At 42.6% G+C, this 25585-nt stretch overlaps 1 protein-coding gene and 1 pseudogene across 1 annotated transcript in view; both read right to left on the bottom strand.

Annotated features, from left to right (window-relative positions):
• Window positions 1–13593: 13593 nt before the first annotated feature.
• Window positions 13594–15517, bottom strand: LOC135273824 (peptidyl-prolyl cis-trans isomerase NIMA-interacting 4-like; annotated as a pseudogene).
• An 8896-nt stretch (window positions 15518–24413) lies between these two features.
• Window positions 24414–25585, bottom strand: part of MICU2 (mitochondrial calcium uptake 2) — a 104871-nt gene continuing 103699 nt past the window's right edge. The window contains exon 12 of the mRNA XM_064373521.1: window positions 24414–25067. Coding sequence (XP_064229591.1) covers window positions 24963–25067 — 105 coding nt within the window. The 3' untranslated portion in view covers window positions 24414–24962. The remainder of the gene's footprint in view (window positions 25068–25585) is intronic.

Genomic DNA, 25585 nt, shown 5'->3' with positions numbered 1-25585 from the left:
TTGGTGGTCTTGACTGGATCACCAGTCTCTGCCTGATGATCAGGAGAATTCTGGATCATCAGGCAGAGGAGACTCTTGTTCTCTTCCCTTATTTTCTCCCTAACCGATGGAGTCATTGTCTCTGGGCTGAGCTCCTTGGAGCTGGGGGAATGGTAACATAAGCACTCCTGTGGCTACCATCACTGGGCCTGTGCTGGATCAGACCCGAAACCAGCACAGCACTGGTCTTGCCCAAGGCCTGCTGTGACCAGTACCTGGCTACCCACTATGTCTTCTCAAGGCCCTAGGGCTCTACAATCAGCAGGTAGTAAAGTTAGCCAGTCAGTCTCATATCCTTTCTCTTCAGGGCAGTGAGTTCCCCAGACTCTGGATGGGTCCAGAGGTGCTGTCCATGAGCCAGGGTCTGGAGTGGGAAACCTTAGAAATTTACCTGGCACTCTATTCTACTGTGGCTAAAACCACAAGACAAAGTTCTTCCCCCTCTTTACTCCCCTTTCCCCAGGCAGAGGAGTATCTCCCCATGTCTACCACCACCACAGGCCCACAGGGAGTACTGTCAGTGTGCAGCTGATGTTCAGTTAAGGCCCAAAGGCATTCAGTCAGCTTATAGTGATGCTGCCAAGCCTGGGACTCACCCTTCAGGCAGTAGGCTTCCCTCTGACCCAGAGTATGTCCAGAGATGCCATCTAAGAGCCAAGGCCTAGAATTGAGGACATAAAAATCCCTTGTGGTGCTCCCCCGCACTGTGACCGAGCTAGTATCTAAACTGCAAGCTTTCCTTTCCTTTTCTTGAGCAGAAGGAGTCTCTTCTTTTATTTATTTATTTATTTATTTATTTTTCAAAAAAGACAGGGCATCTCCATGTTGGTCAGGCTGGTCTCGAACTCCTGACCTCAGGTGATCCACCTGCCTCGGCCTCCCAAAATGCTGGGATTACAGGTGTGAGCCACCATGCCCGGCCAGGAGTCTCTTGTTGTAGCCACTACAACTTTGAATATGCAGATCACACCTGAAGCCAGCATATCTCAAGTCTCACCCAAGGCCCATGGTGTGTTATTACCTGGTTAATGCCACTGGTTATTCAGGGCCCAAAGGCTCTTTAGTCATCAGGTGATGAATCCTGCCAGGACTACGTCCTTCCTTTCAAGGCAGTGAGTTCCCTTCCAGACCACGGTGTGTCTAGAAATGTCATCTGGGAGCTGGGGCCTGGAATGGGGCCTCACGACTCTGCCCATGCCTTATCTTACTGTGGCTAAGCTTGCATCCAGGTTGCGAGACAAAGACCTCTTTATTTTTCCTTTCCATCTCTTCGAGTAGAAGGAAGGGGTCTCTTTTGGAGCTGCAAGCTGTGCTGCCTGGGGTTGGGGGAGGAGTGATGCAAGCACTCCCTTAGCTGCCCTGGCTGGTCCCTCACTGGGGCGGGTGTTCCCCAGGCCCACTGGCTCTAAGCCCAGCATAGCACTAGGACTTGCATAGGAGTTTCAAGTTGTCTAGTCCTTGTGGACTAGACAGTCTCCTGAAAAAAAGAACAAGAAAATACTGGTCAGGCATTTTGTAGAATGTCCCTTAATTTGGGTTTGGCTGATGTTTTCTCATGACTAGGATGGGATTATGGATTTTAAAAAATTAAGTCTGAACAGATGAGCTATAGATTTTTGAGAAGAAAACCAGAGATGTGACGTGCTTTTCTCATGTTATGTCAAGGTGCATTTGATAATCAATGTTTTTTTTTTTTTTTTGATGGAGTCTTGCTCTGTCACCAGGCTGGAGTACAGTGGCACGATCTTGGCTCACTGCAACCTCCGCCTCCCAGGTTCAAAAGATCCCTCTGCCTCAGCCTCCCGAGTAGCTGGGACTACAGGTGCACACCATCCACCCAGCTAATTTTTGTATTTTTAGTAGAAACGGGGTTTCACCGTGTTGGCCAGGATGGTCTTGATCTTCTGACCTCATGATCCACCCACCTCTGCCTCTCAAAGTGTTGGGATTACAGGTGTGAGCCACCATGCCCAGCCTCAATGTGACTTTTATGGTAATGTTAACCTTGATCACTTGGTTAAGATGTCTCCACCATAAAGTTACCATTTTTCCCTTTCCCTACACTCTTTATTAGAAAACAGTCATTAAGTCCAGCCACACTCAAAAAGAGAGGAATTAGTTTCAATTTCCTAGCTGGGTGCTGTGGCTCACACCTGTAATCCCAGCACTTTGGGAGGCTGAGATGGGCAGATTACCGGAGGTTGGAAGTTTGAGACCAGCCTGGCCAACATGGTGAAACCCTGTCTCTACTAAAAATACAAAAATTAGCTGGCGTGGTGGCATGCTCCTGTAATCCCAGCTACTCAGGAGGCTGAGGCACAAGAATTGCTTGAACCCAAGAAGCGGAGGTTGCAGTGAGATCCCGCCACTGCATTCCAGACTGGGCAACAGAGTGAGACTCCATTGAGAAAAACCAAAACAAAAGAGATTCCACTTCCTAAGGGAGGAATATCAAATAATTTGTTCAATCATTATAGTAATTAATAAGTACTTAGGGAGGAGGCACTTTGAGGCTAGGCAGAAAGCCTGCTTCTCTGTGAGTTTCTCCCACTAATTTTTCATTTCCATCGGTGGACTTTGACTCCACGAGGTCTTTTTCTTTTTCTTTGCTGCAGGGTTGTCTAACGATCTGTTTCCTGACTACTGAAATGCAGCTAAAAGGGAGTTTAGAGATTTAGCTGTCCTGGTTGGGGGATAAACAGATTCTCAGCCCTGATTACTATGTGAGTTTCTGGTTTGGTTAGATTTTCTGTTTCTGCGTTTCTGGAACTTTGTCCTTATAAACCTTCCTGCCCATTGTTCACTGATCAGTCCAGGTATATGTTGCTGGTTGTATTTAGGCTACAGGAAAAGTCTGGTCTAACAGGCTGCCACCGAAAACACTGATTAATGTCACAAGTCACATAGGAGGCAAGTTGTAAAATGACCAGAAGAGCAGGTTTTTAGAAAACATTATGTAGCTGCACTAACTCTATTTCTCTATTGCTGTGATATCTCTCTAAGATCACTTTGGACTGAGAACTGACGAGTTCCTTGTAAACAAAATCAGAGTGGGCATGCCATCCTAGGCATTGAGAGGGGCAGATGCCAGGCTCTAGAGTGTGTGTGTGTGGCGGGGGGAGAGATGGGGGTCTGCATTTGGAACAGGCTTTGTAGTGAAGTATCCAGTCTATATTAAGTCCCTGTGTTATATAGTTAGGTATTTCTCCTATGTATGATTATTTAATTAAAAACTGTCACTTTCCTTAGACTGGAAGGTTTTTAAAGGAAAGACTAATTCTATTTTGTTTGTCATTGTGAGTCCCGCACATCTTCAGTCACATAGTAAGCACTATATCATATTAATTGAATGAATGAATGACAAGTAACTTGGAGTTAGAAATGTCCATGCTTTTCCTACAGTTTTCTCAACCTTCCCTTAACTTCAATCACAGAAGCAGTCTTGCATTACGGTGATTATATTCTCTAGTAATTATTAGAATAGTTATATTTACTTACACTATTAGGTAAGAAGAGAGTTGTTGATTAGCCTAAGGACTGAGTTATATTGCAGAACACAGTTAAGGATAAATTGAATTGAAGTCTAAACAACTTTAAGGCATATGGCAAAGGTATAGATTGTGGAGTCAGGGATATTTGGATTCAAATCCCAGCATTACCACTTATTAGCTATGCATTGTAGAGATTAACTAATCTCCCTGAGATTCAATTTCTCCTCCTGTGTCATAGGAATAATAGTACCTTTCTCATAGCATTTATTGTGAGGATTAGAGGAATTTTTTTTTTTTTTTTTTTTTTTTTAGTGAGACAGAGTCTCAATCTGTCTCCCAGGATGAAGTGCAGTGGCACAATCTTGGCTCACTGCAACCATTGCCTCCCGGGTGCAAGCAATTATCCTGTCTCAGCCTCCCAAGTAGCTGGGACTACAGGTGTCTGCCACCACGCTTGGCTAATTTTTGTGTATATATATATATTTTTATAAAGACTGGATTTCACCATGTTGGTCAGGCTGGTCTTGAACTCCCGACCTCAGGTGATCCGCCCGCTTTGGCTTCCAAAATGCTTGGATTACAGGCGTGAGCCACCACACCCGGCCAATTTTTGTATTTTTTAGTAGAGACAGGGTTTCACCATATTGGTCAGGCTGGTCTCGAACTCCTGACCTCAGTTGATACACCTGCCTCTGCCTCCCAAAGTGCTGGGATTACAGGCGTGAGCCACTGCACCCAGCAGGAAATTATATATATATGTACATATAGGTCTAAATATAGTACATGTAAGAAATACATATGTACTTATATGTGTATAGATGTGCATTTTATATACATATGTATATAGAAATATTCTAATATGTATACATGCATGTCTGCTATGCCTCTACCTCCCTATTTTCCTGTGTTATATATCTGTAGTTCCTGGCACATGGTCATTGTATGAGTCAGGGTCCACATTCAGTATTTCAATAGATTTTTTTTTCAGGCCTGGGGAATGGGAGCTCAACAGAAAAAAATTAATAGAAGGAGCTGGTTGAACAGGTGTTAAGAGGAGTGAAAAAGCAAAGAAGAAAGTAAATGCCGGAAGCAGCTACCACGCCCCGGGCTAGGGGACGAAGAGAAGAAGAGGCTGGGGGATTAGAATCCAGAAGCTGGAAGGAAAGGCCTGCCTTGTCCAGGAGGCACCTGGCAGCTGGTGTCAGTGCCTGGGTGGGTGGCGGGAGCGGGGAGAGGACACAATGTGGCTGGTTCCGGGAGTGCAAAACAAAAACAAAACAAAACATTAAAAAAAAAAATCGGAGACTGGTACTGACCGCTGCCAGAATGAAAGCTGAATGCAGATACAAATAACACTAACACAGAGAGGAGCGAGCCTCTCTCCCTCCTCCCGGCTTGCAGGCTCCCTCTACTGCCCCCTATCGGCAGAGACTAGCACGCCGCCAGTAAGCAAAGGGAACCGGGTTTTGCAGGACCTGGGACCTGCCCCATCATCACAAAGCCAATAGCTCAGCAACCTTAGTACCTTAATTTACTCATTCACCATTTAACAGCTGCCTAGAATTTCTCTGTACAATTGTACCACAGTTTATCCATTTTCATGGTGCTAGATATTCATGTTGTTTCTCAAGTTTTATTTGAAATGATGCTACAATGAACATTCCTTGAATTCTTTTTGGATCATAAAGTTTTGGGGAAGAGCTCATATGACATTCTGCAAAGCATAAAGGAGTTATTAATATTTTTTCACCCACAATTGAATGTTTAAATATTATATAAGTCCAGGTGTTATAAGTACTATAAGTAAACTATTTTCTCCCATTTCATCCTTTTGGCAAGAGAACTGTCCTAGAAAGAAGACTAGCATCTAGCAGGGTGCTTTGAATAGAGCAGGTTTTAATAAAGATTTGACACTGATGAGCTGAGGAAATAACCTGGTTGGTAACAAGATGTTGCATAGAGATTCCGAACATTCATTTCCTTTCTTGCCAAACATAAGCAAACACAAACAGCACGTGATAACGGTAAATGTGGTAAAGTGCTTATTTCTCTGAGTCGGTCAATATTTAGCTGAGGCATGTCAGTCCAAAGTCTCCCCCAATGCTTCTCCTTCATTAAGCAAATCATCTTTGAGATATTCTGTAATTTTCTATATATCTTGTTATACAGTTAGTTTTTCTGTTAAAGATCATGTGTGGGCCAGGTGCAGCATCTTACCCTATAATCCCAGCACTCTGGGAGGCCTGGGCAAAATAGCAAGAACCCCGTCTCTACAAAAAAAGTTTTAAAAATTAGCTGAGTGTAGTGGTGCATCCTGATAGTCCCAGCTACTTGGGAGGCTGAGGTGGAAGGATCACTTAGGCCCAGGAGTTCAAGGTTTCAGTAGGCTGTGAACACTCTACTTCACTGCAGCCTGGGTGAAGCAAGACCCTGTAAAAAAAAAAAAAAAAAAAGGCAAAAAAGCTGGGCATGGTGGCTTATGCCTGTAATCCCAGCACTTTGGGAAGCCGAGGTGAGTCAGTCACTTGAGGTCAGGAGTTCGAGACCAATTTGGCCAACATGACAAAACCCTATCTCTACTAAAAATACAAAAATTAGCTGGATGTGGTGGTGGGTGCCTGTAATCCCAACTACTTGGGAAGCTGAGGCAGGAGAATCGCTTGAAACAGGAGGCGGAGGTTGCAGTGAGCTGAGATGGCACCACTGCACTCCAGCCTGGGGCGACAGAGTGAGACTTCATCTTAAAAAAAAAAGAGAAGAAAGGAAAGGAAGATGAAGGAAAGAAAGAAAGAGAGAAAGAAAGAAGAAAGAAAGAAAGACGGAAGGAAGGAAGAAAGAAGGAAGGAAGAGAAAAAAGAGAAAAAAGCCATGTTTGGCATGTGCAAGGCAGATAAAAAAATTTTGGAAACGCAAGGCTGCCACCTTGTGGAACATTTATATTAAATGCTTTCACTTTAAATCAACGGTCATGCTGGAAGTGATTTGCAGGATTCTTTTAATCTTTCTCAACATGAGTTTTCTCCCTGCATTTCATCATTTTGTCTCATTTATTCTATGGCATCGAGGTGGTATTAGAGTCAGTTTGGACTCCAGCTTTTGAAGATACACAGTTTCCATTAAAGAAAACGTAGTGCCTCACTTGTCCTCTGTCGCCTTTGCGTACGGATCTGTGCACTTACCTGCATTGATCTCTGACTCTGAAGTCTGCCTTGTACTCCTCCAGAAAAATATCAGGAAAGAGTCTTTGAAAGTCCATTAACTGCCACAATTTAGAATTAAACATCTGTCACTTCCGAGGCAGAGGTGAGAAAATGTGAAGTTAAGCAAATCCCAGGGGATACCTACAGGGGTCAGGGGTGCTGAGGCAGGAGTCCTCTGAGCATGGAAGCTTCTCCTTCTAACGGGCTGGAGCTGAGCTCAGCTGTTCAGCATGTGCCCTTGACATTGGGTCTTCTTTGGCACGATGTTGGCAGAGAGGCTGGAATCTAGAGAACTGTCAAGGCACGAGCCTGGCAACGTGGGCACTGCTTTTTCTCCTTTCTTCTTGTTCCTTTGCTTCTACATCACTGGGGCAGAGGTGAGGGGTGGCAGGAATATCACTTATGGGATCAGAAAACAAAAACCCAGGACTCAAAATAAAAACCCGGGACCCGTCTAGAGGGTCTAGACGACTCCTCTCTGCTTACTCAGATCCCTGCTGCCTACCTCTTGGCCCACAATAAAATTAAAACATGCCCCAGGCAGAGAAAAAGCAAAATATGAATTGAATTCAAACCATGTACATAGGTCTTAATTTATTGCATGCTGTCAAATGTATTGGCTATAGAAGGATAGGTATGTTGATTTCTTTTTTTTTTTTTTTTTTTTTTTTGAGACGGAGTTTCGCTCGTTACCCAGGCTGGAGTGCAATGGCGCGATCTCGGCTCACCGCAACTTCCGCCTCCTGGGTTCAGGCAATTCTCCTGCCTCAGCCTCCTGAGTAGCTGGGATTACAGGCATGCGCCACCATGCCCAGCTAATTTTTTGTATTAGTAGAGACGGGGTTTCACCATGTTGACCAGGATGGTCTCGATCTGTTCACCTCGTGATCCACCCGCCTCGGCCTCCCAAAGTGCTGGGATTACAGGCTTGAGCCACCGTGCCCTGCCTAGGTATGTTGATTTCTTCGAGCCAGGCAGCCAAGTTGAAAGTTCTCCTGGCCGGCCACGGTGGCTCATCATGTCTGTAATCCCACCCAGCACTTTGGGAGGCCAAGGTGGGCGGGTCACTTGAGGCCCAGCATTTGAGACCAGCTTGTCCAACATGGCGAAACCCCCTCTCTACTAAAAATACAAAACTTAGCTGGGTGTGGTGGCGCATGCCTGTCGTCCCAGCTACTTGGGAGGCTGAGGCAGGAGAATCGCTTGAACCTGGGAGGCACAAAGGTTGCAGTGAGCTGAGATCACACCACTGCACTCCAGCCTGGGCAAGACTCTGTCTAAAAAAAAAAAAAAGAAAGAAAAAAAGAAAGTTCTCCTGAAACTTATTTGTAACTTTCACCCTGATCCTCTAGTGTTGAGTGTAACTTGCCCTGCAGTCCCCTGGAGACTCCTGAACTGGTCTTAGCCTATAGAACTGCACCGCTTAGAGTAATAATCCACTGTGTCTGCCCAGCACCCTTGACGCCTTCTGGGAGTAGTCATCACCATCTTTTAGAAAGTGTTCCTCCCTGATGCCCTCGAAGAGTGTGGGGGCATGGCAGCTGCCGTGCTGGTATAGACCCTGTCTTCCTGGCTGCAGTGGATTTGTCTGGAATAGAACCTGGTTCAGACAGGGCAGCCAATCAGCCCCTTTCCCAGGGATTTTTGACTTGTAGGGAGAGCAGAATTAGAATTTCCCTGGTGTACATAGAATTTCCCTGGTGTACATGCAGTGAAAGAGAATGAAATTGCTTCCCAGACAGAAGCAGTGAAAAGCCTGGCAAGAGAGTTCTGGGGGCTTCAATTCCTCAGCTGGAGTTTTCCTACATCCCAGCCGCTCCCCGACCTCCCCAGGTTTGACCCTGTGACACTCCTGCAGACCCTTCCAATCAACTCCGCTTTTCCCTAACCCATTTAGAGATGGCTTTCTGTTGTTTCTGTCTAAGCGTCCTAATGATTACCTATGGAGAAACCTGTATCAAGGTTCCAGCTTGGCCAGGAGAGGCTGGAGTACCAAAGAGTGTTCCTTCCCTGTAAGCAGATGATATGGAAACCAGATTATCAGAGGCTTGCTCGGAGACCATAAAATCAGAACGAGGTGTACTAACATAATAATGTGATTAACAGCGACAGGCTCTGCTAATCTGCTGTGCTCATCTTTAAATAGGAACAGGTCTGTCGTGAAAGGAGAATGCGTCCTTGCTGGGGCTGCCTTTGCGTGGACAGCTCTTGGATGGCAACTGCATTGCTCGTTTCTGTGGCCTCTTTTCTGTGCTTGCGTGACTGACCCAATGCTCTTTCTGATTTATTTATTCGTTCCAGGATTCAAAAACATTTATTGGACGTCTACCGTCCGACAGGTGTTGTTTCAAGTTTCAGGAACACAATGGTGAATAAAGAAAAATTCCTGCTGTAGTTCCAGCTACTCAGGATCGCTTGAGTCCAGCAGTTCTGGGCTAGCCTGGGCAACATAGTGAGTCCCTGTCTCTAAAAGTCCCTGTCTCTAAAAAGTGAGTCCCTGTCTCTAAAAAAATCCCCTCTCTTATGGAACTTACATTCTAATAGGATAAATAGATATAAACAGATATACATATATATGTATATACACACACTTTTAGGTGATGATCAAGTTCTAGTAAGAAAACAACACAGGGAAAGAGGGTGGAGAGCAAGGGGGATTGGTTCATGATGGTCTTTTTCATAAGGATAACTGAGCAGAGACCTGAATGATGCAGGGGGGTGAGTCCTGTGAAAGACCCAGAGTTCGGGGGATGGAGACAGCAAACCACATTGCCATGTATGTACCTATGCAACAATCCCGCATGATCTGCACATGTACCCCAGAACCTAAAGTACAATAAAAAATAAATACATACATACATAAAAGGAAAAAAAGAAGACCCAGAGTTGAAAGATTACATGCTAGGTGAACAGCAAGGGAAAGATTTTGAGGCAGGAGAGAGCTTGAGGGGTTCCAGGAAAAACAAGGTGGTCACAGCAGTTGAGCAAGAAGCGGAAGGAGAGAAAGTGAGGTTGGGAGAGTCAGGGGCAGAGGCAGGAAGAACCTTGAGACCTTGGTGAAGGTTTGTATTTTATTGTTATGGGAGCCTTTGAAAATAAATAGATTATTTACTTTTTTGGTGGTTACCCTCAAGTTTGCAATATTTATTTATTTGAAATGGAGTCTTGCTCTGTAGCCCAGGCTGGAGTGCAATGGCGCGCTCTCGGCTCACCGCAACCTCCGCCTCCTGGGTTCAAGCAATTCTCCTGCCTCAGCTTCCCAAGTAGCTGGGATTGCATGTGTGCATCACCACGCCTGGCTAATTTTTGTATTTTTAAGTAGAGACCGGATTTCACCATGTTCATCAGGCTCATCTCAAACCCCTGACCTCATGATCTGCCCGCCTCAGCCTCCCAAAGTGCTGGGATTACAGGCGTGAGCCACTGTGCCCGGCTTGCAATATACATTCATAACTAACCTATGTCTTCTTTCTTTCTTTCTTTTTTGTAGGGGCAGGGTCTTTGTACCCAGGCTGCAGTACAGGAGTGCAATCACAGCTCACTGCAGCCTCAAACTCCTAGGCTCAAGCGATCCTCCTGCCTCAGCCTCCTCAATAACTAGGGCTTTGGGTATGCATCACCATGTCTGGCTAATTTATTTTATTTTTAATTTTTGATAGAGACAAGATCTATGTCTTCTTTCTTTGTTTCTTCCTTTTTTTCTTTTGACGCTGTTGCCCAGGCTAGAGTGCAGTGGCGATCTCGGCTCACTGCAACCTCTGCCTCCCGGGTTCAAGTGATTCTCCTGTCTCAGCCTCCTGAGTAGCTGGGATTACAGGCACCCACTACTACACCTGGCTAATTTTTGTTATTTTTAGTAGAGACAGGGTCTCACTATGCTGCCCAGGCTGGTCTTGAACTCCTGACCTAAGGTGATCCACCTGCCTTGGCCTCCCGAAGTGCTGAAATTACAGGCGTGAGCCACCGCGCCTGGCTGTACTCTTTCAAATAACAATATACCACTTCACAGGCACTTAATAACAGAGTATTTTCCCCTCCCTCCCTCCCTCCCTCCCTCCTTCCTTCCTTTCTCTTTCTCTCATTCTCTCTTTCTCTCTTTCTTTCTTGACAAAGTCGTGCTCTGTCGTCCAGGCTGGAGCACAGTGGCTTGATCTCAGTCCACTGCAACTGTTCATTGTAATTTATTCTTAAGCTTGCTCCCTTAGGGGTTATTTCTCTCCCCTCTATCTTTTTTCAAGATTTCCCCATTGATTTTGATTTTCTGCAGTTTGAATATAATACATCTGAGTATAGATTTGTATGGTTATTTATTCTGTTTGGTGTTCTCTGAGCTTCCTGGATCTGTGGTTTGGTGTTTACCATCAATTTAATAGGCTGGTCTCAAACTCCTGGCCTCAAATAATCTGCCTGCCTCAGCCTCCCAAAGTGCTGGGATTAGAGGCATGAGCCACCGTGTCTGGTCTTTTATTTCTTTATTATCATTTTTTAAGAGATTGGCTCTTGTTATATTGCCCTGACTAGGATGCAGTGGCTATTCACAAGTACTGTCAAAACACACTGCAGCCTTGAACTCCTGGGCTCAAGGGATTGTCCACATCAGCCTCCTCAGTAGCTAGGACTATAGGTCCATGCCACCAAGCATGGCTTCCTCTAGAGTTTTTGTTTTGTTTTGTTTTCTGATTTGCTGTCTTGCTCTGTCACCCAGGCTGGAACGCAGTGGTGCGATCATACCTCGCTGCAGTCTCCACCTCCTGGGTTCAAGCGATTTTCCTGCCTCAGCTTCTTGAGTATCTGGGATTATAGGCATGAGCCATCATGCCTGGCTAATTTTTGTATTTTTAGTAGAGACAGGGTGTTTCACCATGTTGGCCAGGCTGGTCTTGAACTCCTGACCTCAAGTGATCCTCCTGTCTTGGCCTCCCAAAGTGCTGGCATTACAGGCGTGAAATACCATGTTGGGATCCTCTGGAGTTTTTTTTTTTTTAGACAGAGTTTTGCTCTTGTTTTTCAGGTTGGAGTGCCATGGTGCGATCTCGGCTCCCCACAACCTCCGCCTCTGGGTTTAAGCTATTCTCCTGCCTCAGCCTCCTGAGTAGCTGGGACTACAGGCATGTGCCACCACAGCCAGCTAATTTTATATTTTTAGTAGAGATGGGGTTTCTCCATGTTGGTCAGGCTGGTCTCGAACTCCAGACCTCAAGTGATCCACCTGCCTCAACCTCCCAAAGTGCTGAGATTACAGGCGTGAGCTACCATGCCCAGCTCATTTTAACAATTTTTAAATGTACAATCCAGTAACATTGACAATGTTGTACAACCGTCACCACTACTTATTTTCAAAATTTTTCTGTTTTGTTTGTTTGTTTGTTTGTTTGAGATGGAGTCTTGCTCTATTGCCCAGGCTGGAGTGCAGTGGCGTGATCTTGGCTCACTGCAACCTCCACCTCTGGGATTCAAGTGATTCTCCTGCCTCAGCCTCCAGAGTAGCTGGGATTACAGATGCACACAACCACACCTGGTTAAGTTTTATATTTTTAGTAGAGATGGGGTTTCACAATGTTGGCCGAGCTGGTCTCGATTTTCTGACCTCGTGATCCACCTGCCTTGGCCTCCCAAAGTGCTGGGATTACAGGCATAAGCCACGACACCCGGCCTCATTTTTGTATTTTTAGTAGAAACAGGGTTTCACCATATCGGCCAAGCTGGTCTCGACCTCCTGACCTCGTGATATGCCTGCCTTGGCCTCCCAAAGCACTGGGATTACAGGCATGAGCTACTGCACCCGGCCCCAAAATTTTCATAACCCCAAACCAAAACTCTGGAACCATTAAACAGTAACTCCACATTGTCCCCGACTTCCACCCTCCAGCTCCTTGTAACATCTAATCTACTTTCTGTTTCTTTGAATTTGCCTATTCTAGGTTCTTACATAACTGGAATCATACAATTTTGTGTCTGGCTTACTTCATGTAGCATGTTTTCAAGGTTCATCCATGTTGTGTCATGTACCGGAACCCCATCCCTTTTTACGGTTGGCTAATATTCTGTTGATATATATACCATATTTTGTTTCTCCGTTCATCTGTTGACAGACACCTGGGTGTTTCCACGTCCTGGCTAAATGAATAATGATGCAATGAATATTGGCATACAAGTATTGTCTGAGTCCCTGAGAATGGAATTCCAGGATCATATGGTAATTCTATGTTTAGATTTTTGAGGAACTACCAAACTTTTCAATGACTGTCTGTTATTTTACATTCCCACCAGCAATATATGAGGGTTCCAACTTCTCCACATCTTTACCAACACATATTTTCCATTTTGGGGGTGGATAATGGCCATCCTAAAGCATTTGAAGTAGTATCTCATCGTGCTTTGGATTTGCATTTTACTTTTCTTTTTTTTTTTTGAGACGGAGTCTTGCTCTGTCTCCAGGCTGGAGTGCAGTGGCGCAGTCTCGGCTCACTGCAACCTCCACCTCCTGGGTTCAAGCGATTCTTCTGCCTCAGCCTCCCGAGTAGCTGGGACTACAGGCGCACGCCACCACACCTGGCTAATTTTTTTTGTATTTTTAGTAGAGACGGGGTTTCATCATGGTGAGGATGGTCTCGATCTCTTGACCTCGTGATCCGCCCGCCTCGGCCTCCCAAAGTGCTGGGATTACAGGCGTGAGCCACCGCGCCCAGCCTGTTGTTTTTTTTTTTGAGACAGAGTTCTGCTCTTGTTGTCCAGGCTGGAGTGCAATGGTGCGATCTTGGCTCACCACAACCTCCGTCTCCCGGGTTCAAGCGATTCTCCTGCCTCAGCCTCCTGAGTAGCTGGGATTATAGGCATGCGCCACCATGCCCAGCTAATTTTGTATTTTTAGTAGAGACAGGATTTCTCCATGTTGGTCAGGCTGATCTCGAACTCTTGACCTTAGGTGATCCTCCTGCCTCAGCCTCCCAAAGTGCTGGGATTACAGGCGTGGGCCAGTGCGCCCGGCCAGATTTGCATTTTCCCAATGGCTAATGATGTTGGGTATCCTTTCACATGCTTCCTTGCCATTTGCACATCTCCTTTGGAGAAATATCTATTCAAGTCCTTTGCCTATTTTCTTTTCTTTTCTTTTTTTCAGTCTTTCATATGATTTTATTTTCTTCCTTCAACCATAATAACATGATATCCACATTTTGTTTTAACTGGTGGGTCTGTAAACACAGGCTTATCCATCCCGCTTACAGACAAGGCAAATGCTGCTTCTTGAAATGGTCCTACCACGGACCCTCTGGTCATCCAACCCAAGTCGCCCCCTTGCCTGGCTTTATTTTCACTATATTGTGTGGCCACTTCATTGAATCTCATTCCAGACTTTGACTTTTCCATGGCTTCCATGGTTTTCCCATGTTTTTCACATAGAACGTGTCTGACCTTTCCTGCATTCCCACCACCTTTGGGAGCCTTCTTGTCATCCCTGTCACTCCCAGAGGCTGCTCCCCATTTCCCACTTTTCCAGAACCACTTTTTCCTTTGGGCGGCATCTTGGAAACTTGCTGTTGAATTCTTGACTATTTTCTAACTAGGATTTTGTTGTTATTCTTGTTGAGTTATAGGAGTTATTTATATATTCTGGTTATTAATCCCTATCAGATATATGATCTGCGAATATTTTCTCCTCTTCTTTGAGTTGTCTTTTCATTCTCTGAATAGTGCCCTTTGATACACAAAAGTTTTAAATTTTGATAAAGACCAATTTATATATTTTTTTCTCTTGTTGCCTGTGCTTTTGGTGTCATATCTAAGAAATCATTGTCAAATCTAATGTAATGAAGCTTTCCCCCTGTTTTCTTAAAAGAATTTAATAGTTTTAGCTCTTATGTTTAGGTTTTTGATACACTTTGAGTTAATTTTTAGCATATGGCAAAAAGTAAGGGTCCAACTTCATTCTTTTGCACGTGAATATACAGTTCGTTCAAAACTATTTGTTGAAAAGGCAATCCTTTTTCCACTTAATGTCCTCGGCAGCTGTGTTGAAAATCATTTGACCATATTTGTGAGGGCATATTTTTGGGTCTCCATTTTATTCCAATGGTCAATATATCTGTATTTATGTCAGAACCGCATTGTCTTGATTACTGTACTTTGTAGTAAGTTTTGAAATAAGAAAGTGTGAGTCCTCCAACTTTGTTCTTCTGTTCCAAGATTGTTGTGGCTATTCAGAGTCTTGTGAGATTTCATATGAATTTTAAAAAGGACTTTTCTATTTTTCCAAAAATTTCCATTGGAATTTTCATAAGAATTAAATCTGTAGGATCTGTAGGATTGCTTTGGGTAGCACTGACATGTGGGGATCGCTCCCATGTGAAGCCCCTTGGAATTGGGCCACACCATACAGTGAGCTTGAGCCCGGACACAGTTTCCCGTTGGAGGCAGTCAAGATCAGGGAAAGTTAAACTGACATCAAAGGATATCTAAAAGCAACTTTGCTAGACGATAAGGTGATACCTATGTGGTCTGAGAAGACATTGTGTTTATTTTCTGTTTCTGCATTTTATGACTTTGTCTACCCATTTGCTGGTTCCTGTGCTTGTTCTTGTGACTGCTGTTTGCATAGATAACAGGCTTACTGCCTCTCTGGTGCCTTGCATAGATAGTTAACTTTTTAACTTTAGCCTTCACTGCTGTTTGCACAGTTAACAGGCTTACTGCCTCTCTGGTGCCCTGCATAGATAGTTAACTTTTTAACTTTAGTTTTCACTGCTGTTTGCACAGTTAACAGGCTTACTGCCTCTCTGGTGCCCTGCATAGATAGTTAACTTTTTAACTTTAGTTTTCACTGCTGTTTGCACAGTTAACAGGCTTACTGCCTCTCTGGTGCCCTGCATAGATAGTTAACTTTTTAACTTTAGTTTTCACTGCTGTTTGCACAGTTAACAGGCTTACTGCCTCTCTGGTTCCCTGCATAGATAGTTAACTTTTTAACTTTAGCCTTCACTGCTGTTTGCACAGTTAACAGGCTTACTGCCTCTCTGGTTCCCTGCATAGATAGTTAACTTTTTAACTTTAGTTTTCACTGCTGTTTGCACAGTTAACAGGCTTACTGCCTCTCTGGTGCCCTGCATAGATAGTTAACTTTTTAACTTTAGTTTTCACTGCTGTTTGCACAGTTAACAGGCTTACTGCCTCTCTGGTTCCCTGCATAGATAGTTAACTTTTTAACTTTAGCCTTCACTGCTGTTTGCACAGTTAACAGGCTTACTGCCTCTCTGGTTCCCTGCATAGATAGTTAACTTTTTAACTTTAGTTTTCACTGCTGTTTGCACAGTTAACAGGCTTACTGCCTCTCTGGTGCCCTGCATAGATAGTTAACTTTTTAACTTTAGTTTTCACTGCTGTTTGCACAGTTAACAGGCTTACTGCCTCTCTGGTGCCTTGCATATTTAACTTTTTAACTTTAGGTTTCCCCAGCCTGGTAATGAGACCCACCTGGTCGACTTGATTGTATCTGATTATGTATGCGATTTTACTATTGTGTTATCTGCTGCCTAAGCTTGTATGCCAGGACTTTCTGTTCCCTTTGATGTATGAGATATTGGTGTCTATTCCTGCAAACGAAGTAGGACAAAGATATATATACTAACTGTATGCAAAATAAATTTGTCATTTGAGCAAAAGCTCACTTGACCCTCCGGACCTTGCTATCTCTCTCTCTTTTCTCCCCATGCACTCCCCTATTCAGGTTGGAACCCTCTTGCTGGCCAAGAGTCCCCGGCAGATGTGCCGGCCGACTGGGAGCGCCAGACTGACATCTTAATAATACTGTCTTCCAATCCATGAACATGAGATATCTTTCCACTTATTTCTCTTAAACTTTTTTCAGCAATGTTTTGTACAAGTCTTATTCCCCCTTGGTTGAGTTTATTCCTAGTTATTTTATTCTTTTTGGTTCTGCTATAAATGGAATAGTTTTAAGGCCAGGAGTGGTGACTCATGCCTGTAATCCCAACACTTTGGCAGGCTGAGGAAAGTGGATTACCTGAGGTCAGGAGTTCGAGACCAGCCTGGCCAACATGGTGAAACTCTGTCTCTACTGAAAATACAAAATTAGCTGGGCATGGTGGTGTGTGCTGGTAGTCCCAGATACCTGGGAGGCTGAGGCAGGGGAGTCACTTGAATCCAGGAGGTGAAGGCTGCAGTGAACCAAGATCGCACTGTTGCACCCCAAGCTGGGTGACAAGAGCGAAACTTTGTCTCAAAATAAACATCAGCCAGGCGCGGTGGCTCACGCCTATAATCCCAGCACTTTGGGAGGCCAAGGTGGGTGGATCACAAGGTCAAGAGATTGAGACCCTCCTGGTCAACATGGTGAAACCCCATCTCTACTAAAAATACAAAAATTAGCTGGGCATGGTGGCGCACGCCTCTAGTCCCAGCTACTCAGAAGGCTGGGGCAGGAGAATTGCTTGAACCCAGGAGGCAGAGGTTGCAGTGAGCCGAGATCGCTCCATTGCACTCCAGCCTGGGTAACAAGAGTGAAACTCTGTCTCAAAAATAAAATAAAATAAAATAAAATAAATGTAAGGCCGGGTGTGGTGGCTTATGCCTGTAATCCCAGCATTTTAGGAGGCTGAGGCAGGCAGATCACGGGGTCAGGAGTTTGAGACCAGCCTGGCCAACATGGTGAAACCCAGTCGCTACTAAAAATATAAAAATTAGCCAGGTGTGGTGGCAGGTGCATGTAGTTCCAGCTACTTGGGAGGCTGAGGCAGGAGAATTGCTTGAACCTGGGAGGTGGAGGTTGCAGTGAGCCAAGACCGTGCCTCTGCACTCCAGCCTGGGTGACAGAGCGAGACCCTGTCTCTAAATAAATGGAATAGTTTTCTTTTCTTTTTCTTTTTCTTTTTTTTAATTTTAGATAGAGTCTTGCTGTGTCACCAGGCTGGAGTGCAGTGGCACAATCTTGACTCACTGTAACTTCTGCCTCCTGGGTTCAAGCGATTCTTCCACCTCAGCCTCCTGAGTAGCAGGAACCACAGGCGTGTGCCACCATGCCTGGCTTATTTTTTTTTGTATTTTTAGCAGAGATGGGGTTTCACCATGTTGGCCAGGATGGTCTCGATCTCTTGACCTCGTGATCCACCCCCCTCGGCCTCCCAAAGTGTTGGGATTACAGGCGTGAGCCACCTCGCACGGTAGGAATCGTTTTCTTAATTTCTTTTTTTGTATTGTTCATTCTTATTTTAAGAGACAAGATCTCACTCTGTCACCCAGGCTGGAGTGCAGTGGTGTGACTATAGCTCACTGTAGCTATCCAATTTGTGGTCATACAAAATTGTTCATAATATTTTCTTATAACCCTTTTTATTTCTGTAAGATCACTTGTAATGTCCTCTCTTTCATTTCTAATCTTAATTGAGTCTTCGGTTTTTTTCTTAGTCAGTCTAGCTAAATGCCTGCTAACTAACTTTGATCTTTTCAAAAGAAATCAACTCTTGGTTTCATTGATTTTCTCTATTGTTTTTCTATTCTTTCCCTCTTTCATTTATCACAGCTCTAATCTTTATTGTTTCCTTCCTTCTATCTTTAGATTTCATTTGTTCTCTTTCTGGTTTCTTAAGGTGTAAAGTTAAGTTGTTGATTTGAGGTTATTGTTCTTCTTAAATGTAAACATTTACAGCAATTACTTTTCCTCTTAGCACTGCTTTCACTGTATCTTATAGTTTTGCTGTTGTGTTTTCATTTTTATTGGTCTCAATGTATGTTCTAATTTCCCTTTTTTTTTTTGACTCATTGGTTGTTTGAGTGTGTTGTTAGTTTCCACATATTTGTGGCCCAGTGACTTTTTTTATATATACTTATGAAGTTACCTTTAGTAGTATTTTTTTTTCTGTCTTTGAATTACTGTCTATTATCCTTTCATTTCGGCCTGAAGCACTCCCTTTAGCATTTCTTGTAGGGTAGATACTGGTAATAAATGGACTCAGTCTTTTTAATCTGGATATATCTTAATTTATCCTTCATTCTTAAAGTATAATTTTGCTGTATATAGAGTTCTCAGTTGACAGTTTTTTTTCTTTCAAGATTTTAAATATGTCATCTAGTGCCTTTTGGCCTCCATGGTTTCTGGTGGGAGATAAACTCTCATTCTTATTGAAGGTCTCTTGTACATGCATGAGTCACTTCTATCTTGCTGCTTTCAAAATTCTCTTTTTGTCTATGGGAGTTGATAATTTGACTATATGTCTCAATATGTATCTCTTTAAAATTTTCCTGCTTGGAGTTCATTGAGCTTCTTAGATGTATATATTCATGTTTTTAATCAGATTTGGGAATTTTTCTATTCAAATTTTTTGCTTCTCCTTTCTCTCTGTCTTCTCCTTCTGGGATTCCTATAATGTGTACTTGGTATGCTTGATGAGGTCCCAGAGGTTCCTCGGGTTCTCTTCATTTTTCTTCACTCTTTCTTTCTTTTCCTTAGACTGGGTAATTTCTAATGTCTTCCTCTCTTTTCCTTGTTCAAACCTACTGTTGAATCCCTCTGTTGCATTTTTCATTTCAGTTATTACAGATTTCAGCTTCAGAATTCGTTTGGCTCCTTTTTATAATTTCTGTCTCTTTATTTATATTCTCATTTTGTTCAGACATTGTTTTCCTGATTTCTATTAGTGTTTATTCATGGTTTCCTTTAGAAAATATATTGAATGTATTTAAAACAATTGATTTAACATCTTTGACTAATAATTCCAAAGTCTAGTCTTCTTTAGGTATGGTTTCTGTGAAATTCTTCATATCCTGTGAAAGGATCATACTTTCCTGTTGCTTTACATGTTTTATAATTTTTTTGTTGGGAACTGGTTATTCTGAGCATTATTTTATAGTTCCTGTGGAATCTAATTCTACTCCTCAGAAATTATTTGTTTTTGCTTGTTGCAGGCTGGACCCATTCCTATTTGTGCCTTTTCCAAACTATTTTTGCAAAGTGTATCTTCCTTGTTGTGTGTGGCCACTGAGGTTTCTTTTCCATTGTCTCTACAGTTAAATGTCCTTAAATGTCTGGTTCTCAAGAAGGAGGGAAGAGATCCTGTCTCTTTAAACCTCCTGTGGCTGGGAAGCTGCTTCAACCTGTGAGGTGGGCATTAAAAAATGGTTGGCGTCCAGCCTGGTCCCTCACAATCAAAAGCAGCAAGCATCTAGCAAAACACATGACTTCCCACTCCTGGAGGATAAGGTCCTTTGTGCCTACACTGGTTCCAGGAAGCTGCACCAGAAATGTGGGCTGCTTCTCTGACAGTTTCCTGGTGCTGGTTGGCAGGCTTTTTCCTGTTGCTGCTACATCACAAAAGGCTGAAGTTCACCAAAATTTACTACCAATTTCATCACTCTCTCCCTCAGATGTCAGAAGTGTTCCAAAATAGACAATTTCTGCCAGTTCAATAGTTGTTTAGGTGAAGAGACAGATTACTGGATCCTCCTGCTCTGTCATCTTCCCTGACATTCCCTACATTATACCTTTTTTTTCTTTTGAGACAGAGTTTCACTTTATTACCCAGGCTGGAGTGCAATGGTGCAATCTCGGCTCACTGCAAACTTTACTCCCTGATTTCAAGTGATTCTCTTGCCTTGGCCTCCTGCGTCACTGGGATTACAGGAGCCTCTCACCACACCCAGCTAATTTTGTATTTTTAGTAGAGATGCGGTTTCACTATGTTGGCCAGGCTTGTCTTGAACTCCTGACTTCAAGTGATCTGCCCGCCTTGGCCTCCCAAATTACTGGGATTACAGGCATGAGCCACTATGTCTGGTCCCTACATTATGCTTTGATTATATAATTTAACTCCTGGAGGGTAACCTTGTTTCCAAACTTTGAGAAGGTATTTCAATTTGTTTCCCCTCCCAGAACCTGTTCTGCTTTCTAACCATATCAGAAACTGGCCAGTCTCTCTTGATATTTGCTATCTATGTCCAAAGCAAAGGCCAAACCAGAGCTGTCTTAAAGCTCCCTTAAGCCATCTCCTCTCTCCTGTCCAGTCCTGTAACAGAAAAGCTGAAATGTGAGAACAGGTCAAGCACATATGGGAATTTTTTGTTGTTGTTGTTGTTGTTGAAATGGAGTCTTGCTCTGTCACCCAGGCTGGAGTGCAATAGTGTGATCTTGGCTCACTGCAACCTCTGCCTCCCAGGTTCAAGTGATTCTCCTGTCTCAGCCTTCCAAGTATCTTGAACTACAGGTGCAGGCCACGATGCTTGGCTAATTTTTGTATTTTTAGTAGAGTTGGGTTTTTGCCATGTTGGCCAAGCTGGTCTCGAACTCCTGACCTCAGGTGATCCACACACCTCGGCCTCCCAAAGTGCTGGGATTACAGGCGTGAGCTACTGTGTCCAGCCCAGGGATATTTCTTGTTCTACTTTCCTTTTGTTCATTCATTCCTTTTTATTCAAACATTTTTTGAGCAACCAGTATGTGCCAGCTTTTTGATGGATGCTGGGAGATAGTGTTTAAAGAGTCATGTTGTTGTTCTCAATAAATAGCCAATAAAAAGCAAATATATAAAAGAATTCCAGTATACTTTAATGAGGCTTGAAAGATATGTGGACAGAAATGTGTGAAGGAACTAACAGCATGTATACCTAAATGAATGTGAGGGAAAAGCAGGGAGAAAAATGGAAAACCTCACAGATAAAATGGCACATGCAGTTAGGCAGGTGGGAGCATCTTCAATAGGAGCACTAGTAAGTGCAAGGTGTGTGGGGCAAGTGTTAGGATATGAGAAAGATAGATGGGGCAAAAGCATGTAGAGTTGAATTTTATTTTATTTTTATTTTTTGAGACGGAGTTTTGCTCGTATTACCCAGGCTGGAGTGCAATGGTGCGATCTCGGCTCACCGCAACCTCCGCCTCCTGAGTTCAAGCAATTCTCCTGCCTCAGCCTCCTGAGTAGCTGGGACTACAGGCATGCACCACCGTGCCCAGCTAATTTTTGTATTTTTAGTAGAGACGGGGTTTCACCATGGTGACCAGGATGGTCTTGATCTCTTGACCTCGTGATCCACCCGCCTCGGCCTCCCAAAATGCTGGGATTATAGGTGTGAGCCACTGCACCTGGCTGAGTTGAATTTTATTTTTAAAGCCATTTTAGTGTGGTAAGATTATCAGAAGTGTAGTGACATGATCAGATTTATGCTTCAGAAAATAAGTGTTGTAAAGGAGGATCTCAAATAAGTTAACAGCAATAGTATTTAAAAGCTGCTAAAGGTTTACTCTAGTTTTACGTATCATCCCAATCCTCACAAAAATGCTATGACATCAGAACTAAAATCATTCCTTTTTAGATGAAAAAATGGGCACAGAGAAGTCAAGTACTTTGCCAAACGTTATATGGTGAGTTATGTAACTAATGTGGTGAAGCTGAGATTTGAATCCAGGTAGTCTAACAGCAGAGTTTGGATGCTTAATTGCTGTGCCTTACAATGGGCTGGAGAAAGGGCAAGTTAGGATTCTATTGAGATCATCTAAGTAATGAATAATCAGGGCTTGAACTAAGGCAGTGGCAACGGGGTTGGAAGCTGGAGCACAAGTTGGGCAACTTTGAGGAAGCAGAATTGATAGGACATGATTGACTATGGAGGATTAAGGGAGTGAGGCTCCTGGATAACTGCCTGGTTCCCAGTTGGTCTCTTGTGGGAGACGCTCAGTAAGGCAGAAGACATGAAGAAATGAAGTTTGGAAAAAGAGGGAGACATAATCAGGTCAGTTTTGGATGTGCCGAGTTGGACAAACCAAATGGAGACATCTAGAAAGCAACGGGGCCTGAAGGTGAGGAGAGAACAGAAGCCAGAGGTGTGATGAGATTCCTGAGGGAGTAGGCAAGAAGACCAGCGAAGGCAGGGCTCAGCTACCCACTGCAACTGTCCCCCACCTTGAAGGGATAAGCAGAGAAATACAAGCTTCAGCTGTTTTCCAGGTGAAAGTCTCCGAACTCTTAGGAGACACTGGCAAATCTAGTTTGCTTATTTGATACAGACATTTATTCATATTCTTTTCAAATGGGATCAAGTAGTTCTGTAGTAATCACATGATGAACTTTATTCATTTTCAGAAATCTTCTGTTAATTTCCTTTTAGCCTCGAAAAATTGAAAACTGTATCCTCAGCCCTCTAAATACTCCTGTGTAAGAAAGTCTGATCTCTAACATCGCTTTTTTTGATCTTAGTTTGTAGTTGTATATATATACTTAAAATGTTTCGTGGTTAGTTCTGAGTCTTCACCTTCTATAAGTTCCATGACAGCAGGAACCATTTAATTCATCGTTGTATGCCTGGTTCCTAGCAGGTTTTTGGCATACTTCTTTGTTGACTTATGAACTTGACTAGCTCTTCCCGTCCCACCTTTCTCCTTTCTTCTTCCCTCACTCCCTCTCTTCTTTCTGTTCAACAAACATTTGTTGGATGCCAGGGATTCAGCTAGACTGGTATATAAAGATGACTAAAGCAGTGCTCCTGCTCTTGATTTAATACTTTAGTAGAGATAAATCTGATATGTGGATGGCACCTTGATGTCTAGAATTTCATCAAGAGGACAGGGGAAAGGCATCGCTGTCAGGAGATGGCATGTGTAAAAGCTTGGGGGTAGGGAAATGTGAAACACACATGGTGCACATGAAGAAAGACCAGGAGTTTTACGTTGCTGGGGCACAGCACAGTATTCATGGAATGCTGTGAAAAGTAGGGCAGAACAAATCAGTGCCAGGTGAGGCTGAAAAAGTGGAGCCTGTGAAGGCATGAGAAACCATCCTAATTTTTGTGCCCCTAATCTTTACCCATAAGGGCATCTGGAAAGACAGGTGACGAGTCAGCATTTTTGTGGCTGACAGATAAAATGGAGGATTCATTCATACCTATAGTTTCTTTTGGTTTTATAAGATAAAAAAATTATTTTATAAGCAATTATTTCTAAAACAATTCATTAGAGCAAATTTGTTTTTCAATCAGCAGCAAACTATTTTTAATACATGGACAAAAGATTTTGCCCCTTGTCGATTTCAATCATTAAATTGTGTGGGAGAGTTTTTCAGTTTAGTGGATTAACACATTTCAAGGCATTATCCTTCAACAAAAAGGGAGAGGTTTCTCTGGCCTCATTAATTAATTTTTGGTGTAACTCATGAATTCTTATTCAGTAAGCTATAATCTATTACCGACATTAATTGTTCTGATCCTTGAGTGGAACCAGATTAGACAGGGGCAGCCTCTTCAGGCTGGCTCTGTCCTTCTGCCTCTTCACCTCTCCGTGAGCCTTTCTTTACTTTTAGGCACAGGATGTTCTAGCCTTATCTTGGAATTTCCCTGTCACAGCCTTGGAATTAGCCAGTTCTCTAGAGAATGGAACTGGTTTTACATATTTGAAATTTCTTAAATTGTGTGTCTGACACACAAGTTTTTTATAATTTTTATTTACTGTGTTTTTAAAAAATGCCATTTTATAATAGCATTTTATATTCAGTTTAATGCCAATTAATTTGACACCATTTTAAACGTTTTCCATAACCTAATATATCCCATGAGACCTTGACCTTGCAATCAAAATTTCTCCCAACTACACTAGTCTTTAAGAACTCCTAAGGTTGGCAAGGGATGACGAGTATTTATAATTTTTTAAAAAAGTAGTTTTAAAAACAAGTGAAAAATAAAAAGCACCTTTCAGTATTTTTTATATCTATGTGAATATTTTATTCTGCTTCCAGATAGAATGTTGAAATTTACATGTTAAAGACAATAAACAGCTAAGCTACTGACATAAAATATACAATAAATTTATGAGACATAAGATACAGATGAGAAAAATCTGAAATAAGTTTTTAACTTCATTTACCCTATTAGGAACATCAGGATGTCTGGAATTGATACTGGCCTTGGTCTCAAGTACTTGTTCCTATATGTACCTGTTTTATCCTACCAGAAAGCGTATCACATTAGAGTGTCTAAGAAATCAGTGAATCTTTACTAAGCTTTCCATCTTACCAAAGTACAAAACATTATTTCAAATCTAGGCCTTCTGACAGAATCCAATATCTATTTTTATACTTACTTTTCTAAGTTCTTTAGTAAAATTATAAATCAGAAAGTAAGTCAAGATATGCTTATATCATAAAGAATATCAATGAAGATTTATGAAGATATATAGCTAGTACTTCTAAAAATCACAAATTTTGACATTTGGAGCAACATACTTGCCATATTATTACAGCTTTTATTAAAAAAGCCCCTTTCCAGCTTGTTTCCAGACTTCTTTTACGCCTTTAATGCTTTCTTTCTTCACACACTTCCAGTATTCTTGTATACTCTGATGTTGTGGTACCTGTTAACCAAAAGTAAACATCAAGGGGTCACTGTCTTCAAGGTTAAACATGATTTCATGTGTAGTTTACGTTACTGTTTATTTCCTTCCCTCCTCCAAAAGTAGTTGAGGATGGATTGTGTTGTAAAAGATGATCACAACAGAACTGTAAAATGAGGGTAAAAGACAAAAAGTGAATGTGACTACACTTAACGTAACTAGGGAGTGGAACCAGACTCAGCACACATTAATGGAGTTTCTTCTGTAAGAGGGTAATAAAGATGTTGGGCCATCTTCTTTCACATACTGGCTTTAATTATTTTATAATGTTTTATAATCTTTCCCTTTTTCTGGTCAACTTTATTTAGCTGTGTGGAATAAAATTATAAACCCAAAGTTTTGATTTAATGTTGGCTAAAACTAAAAAAGAAGCAATAGGTCACAAAATATTTAATGAAAAGTGTCAAGAAATAATCTAATTCATGTGCAACATTTGTTAGCAAAAAATATGTGTGGATTACTATTTCTCTCAATAAAAA

The sequence above is a fragment of the Aotus nancymaae genome, unplaced genomic scaffold (assembly GCF_030222135.1).
Source record: "Aotus nancymaae isolate 86718 unplaced genomic scaffold, 86718_ANA_hifiasm-v0.15.2.pri h1tg000009l, whole genome shotgun sequence".
In the NCBI taxonomy this organism is placed as follows: Eukaryota; Metazoa; Chordata; class Mammalia; order Primates; family Aotidae; genus Aotus; species Aotus nancymaae.
Note: the sequence above shows the minus strand (reverse complement) of the source record. Positions and strands in the feature narration are given on the sequence as shown.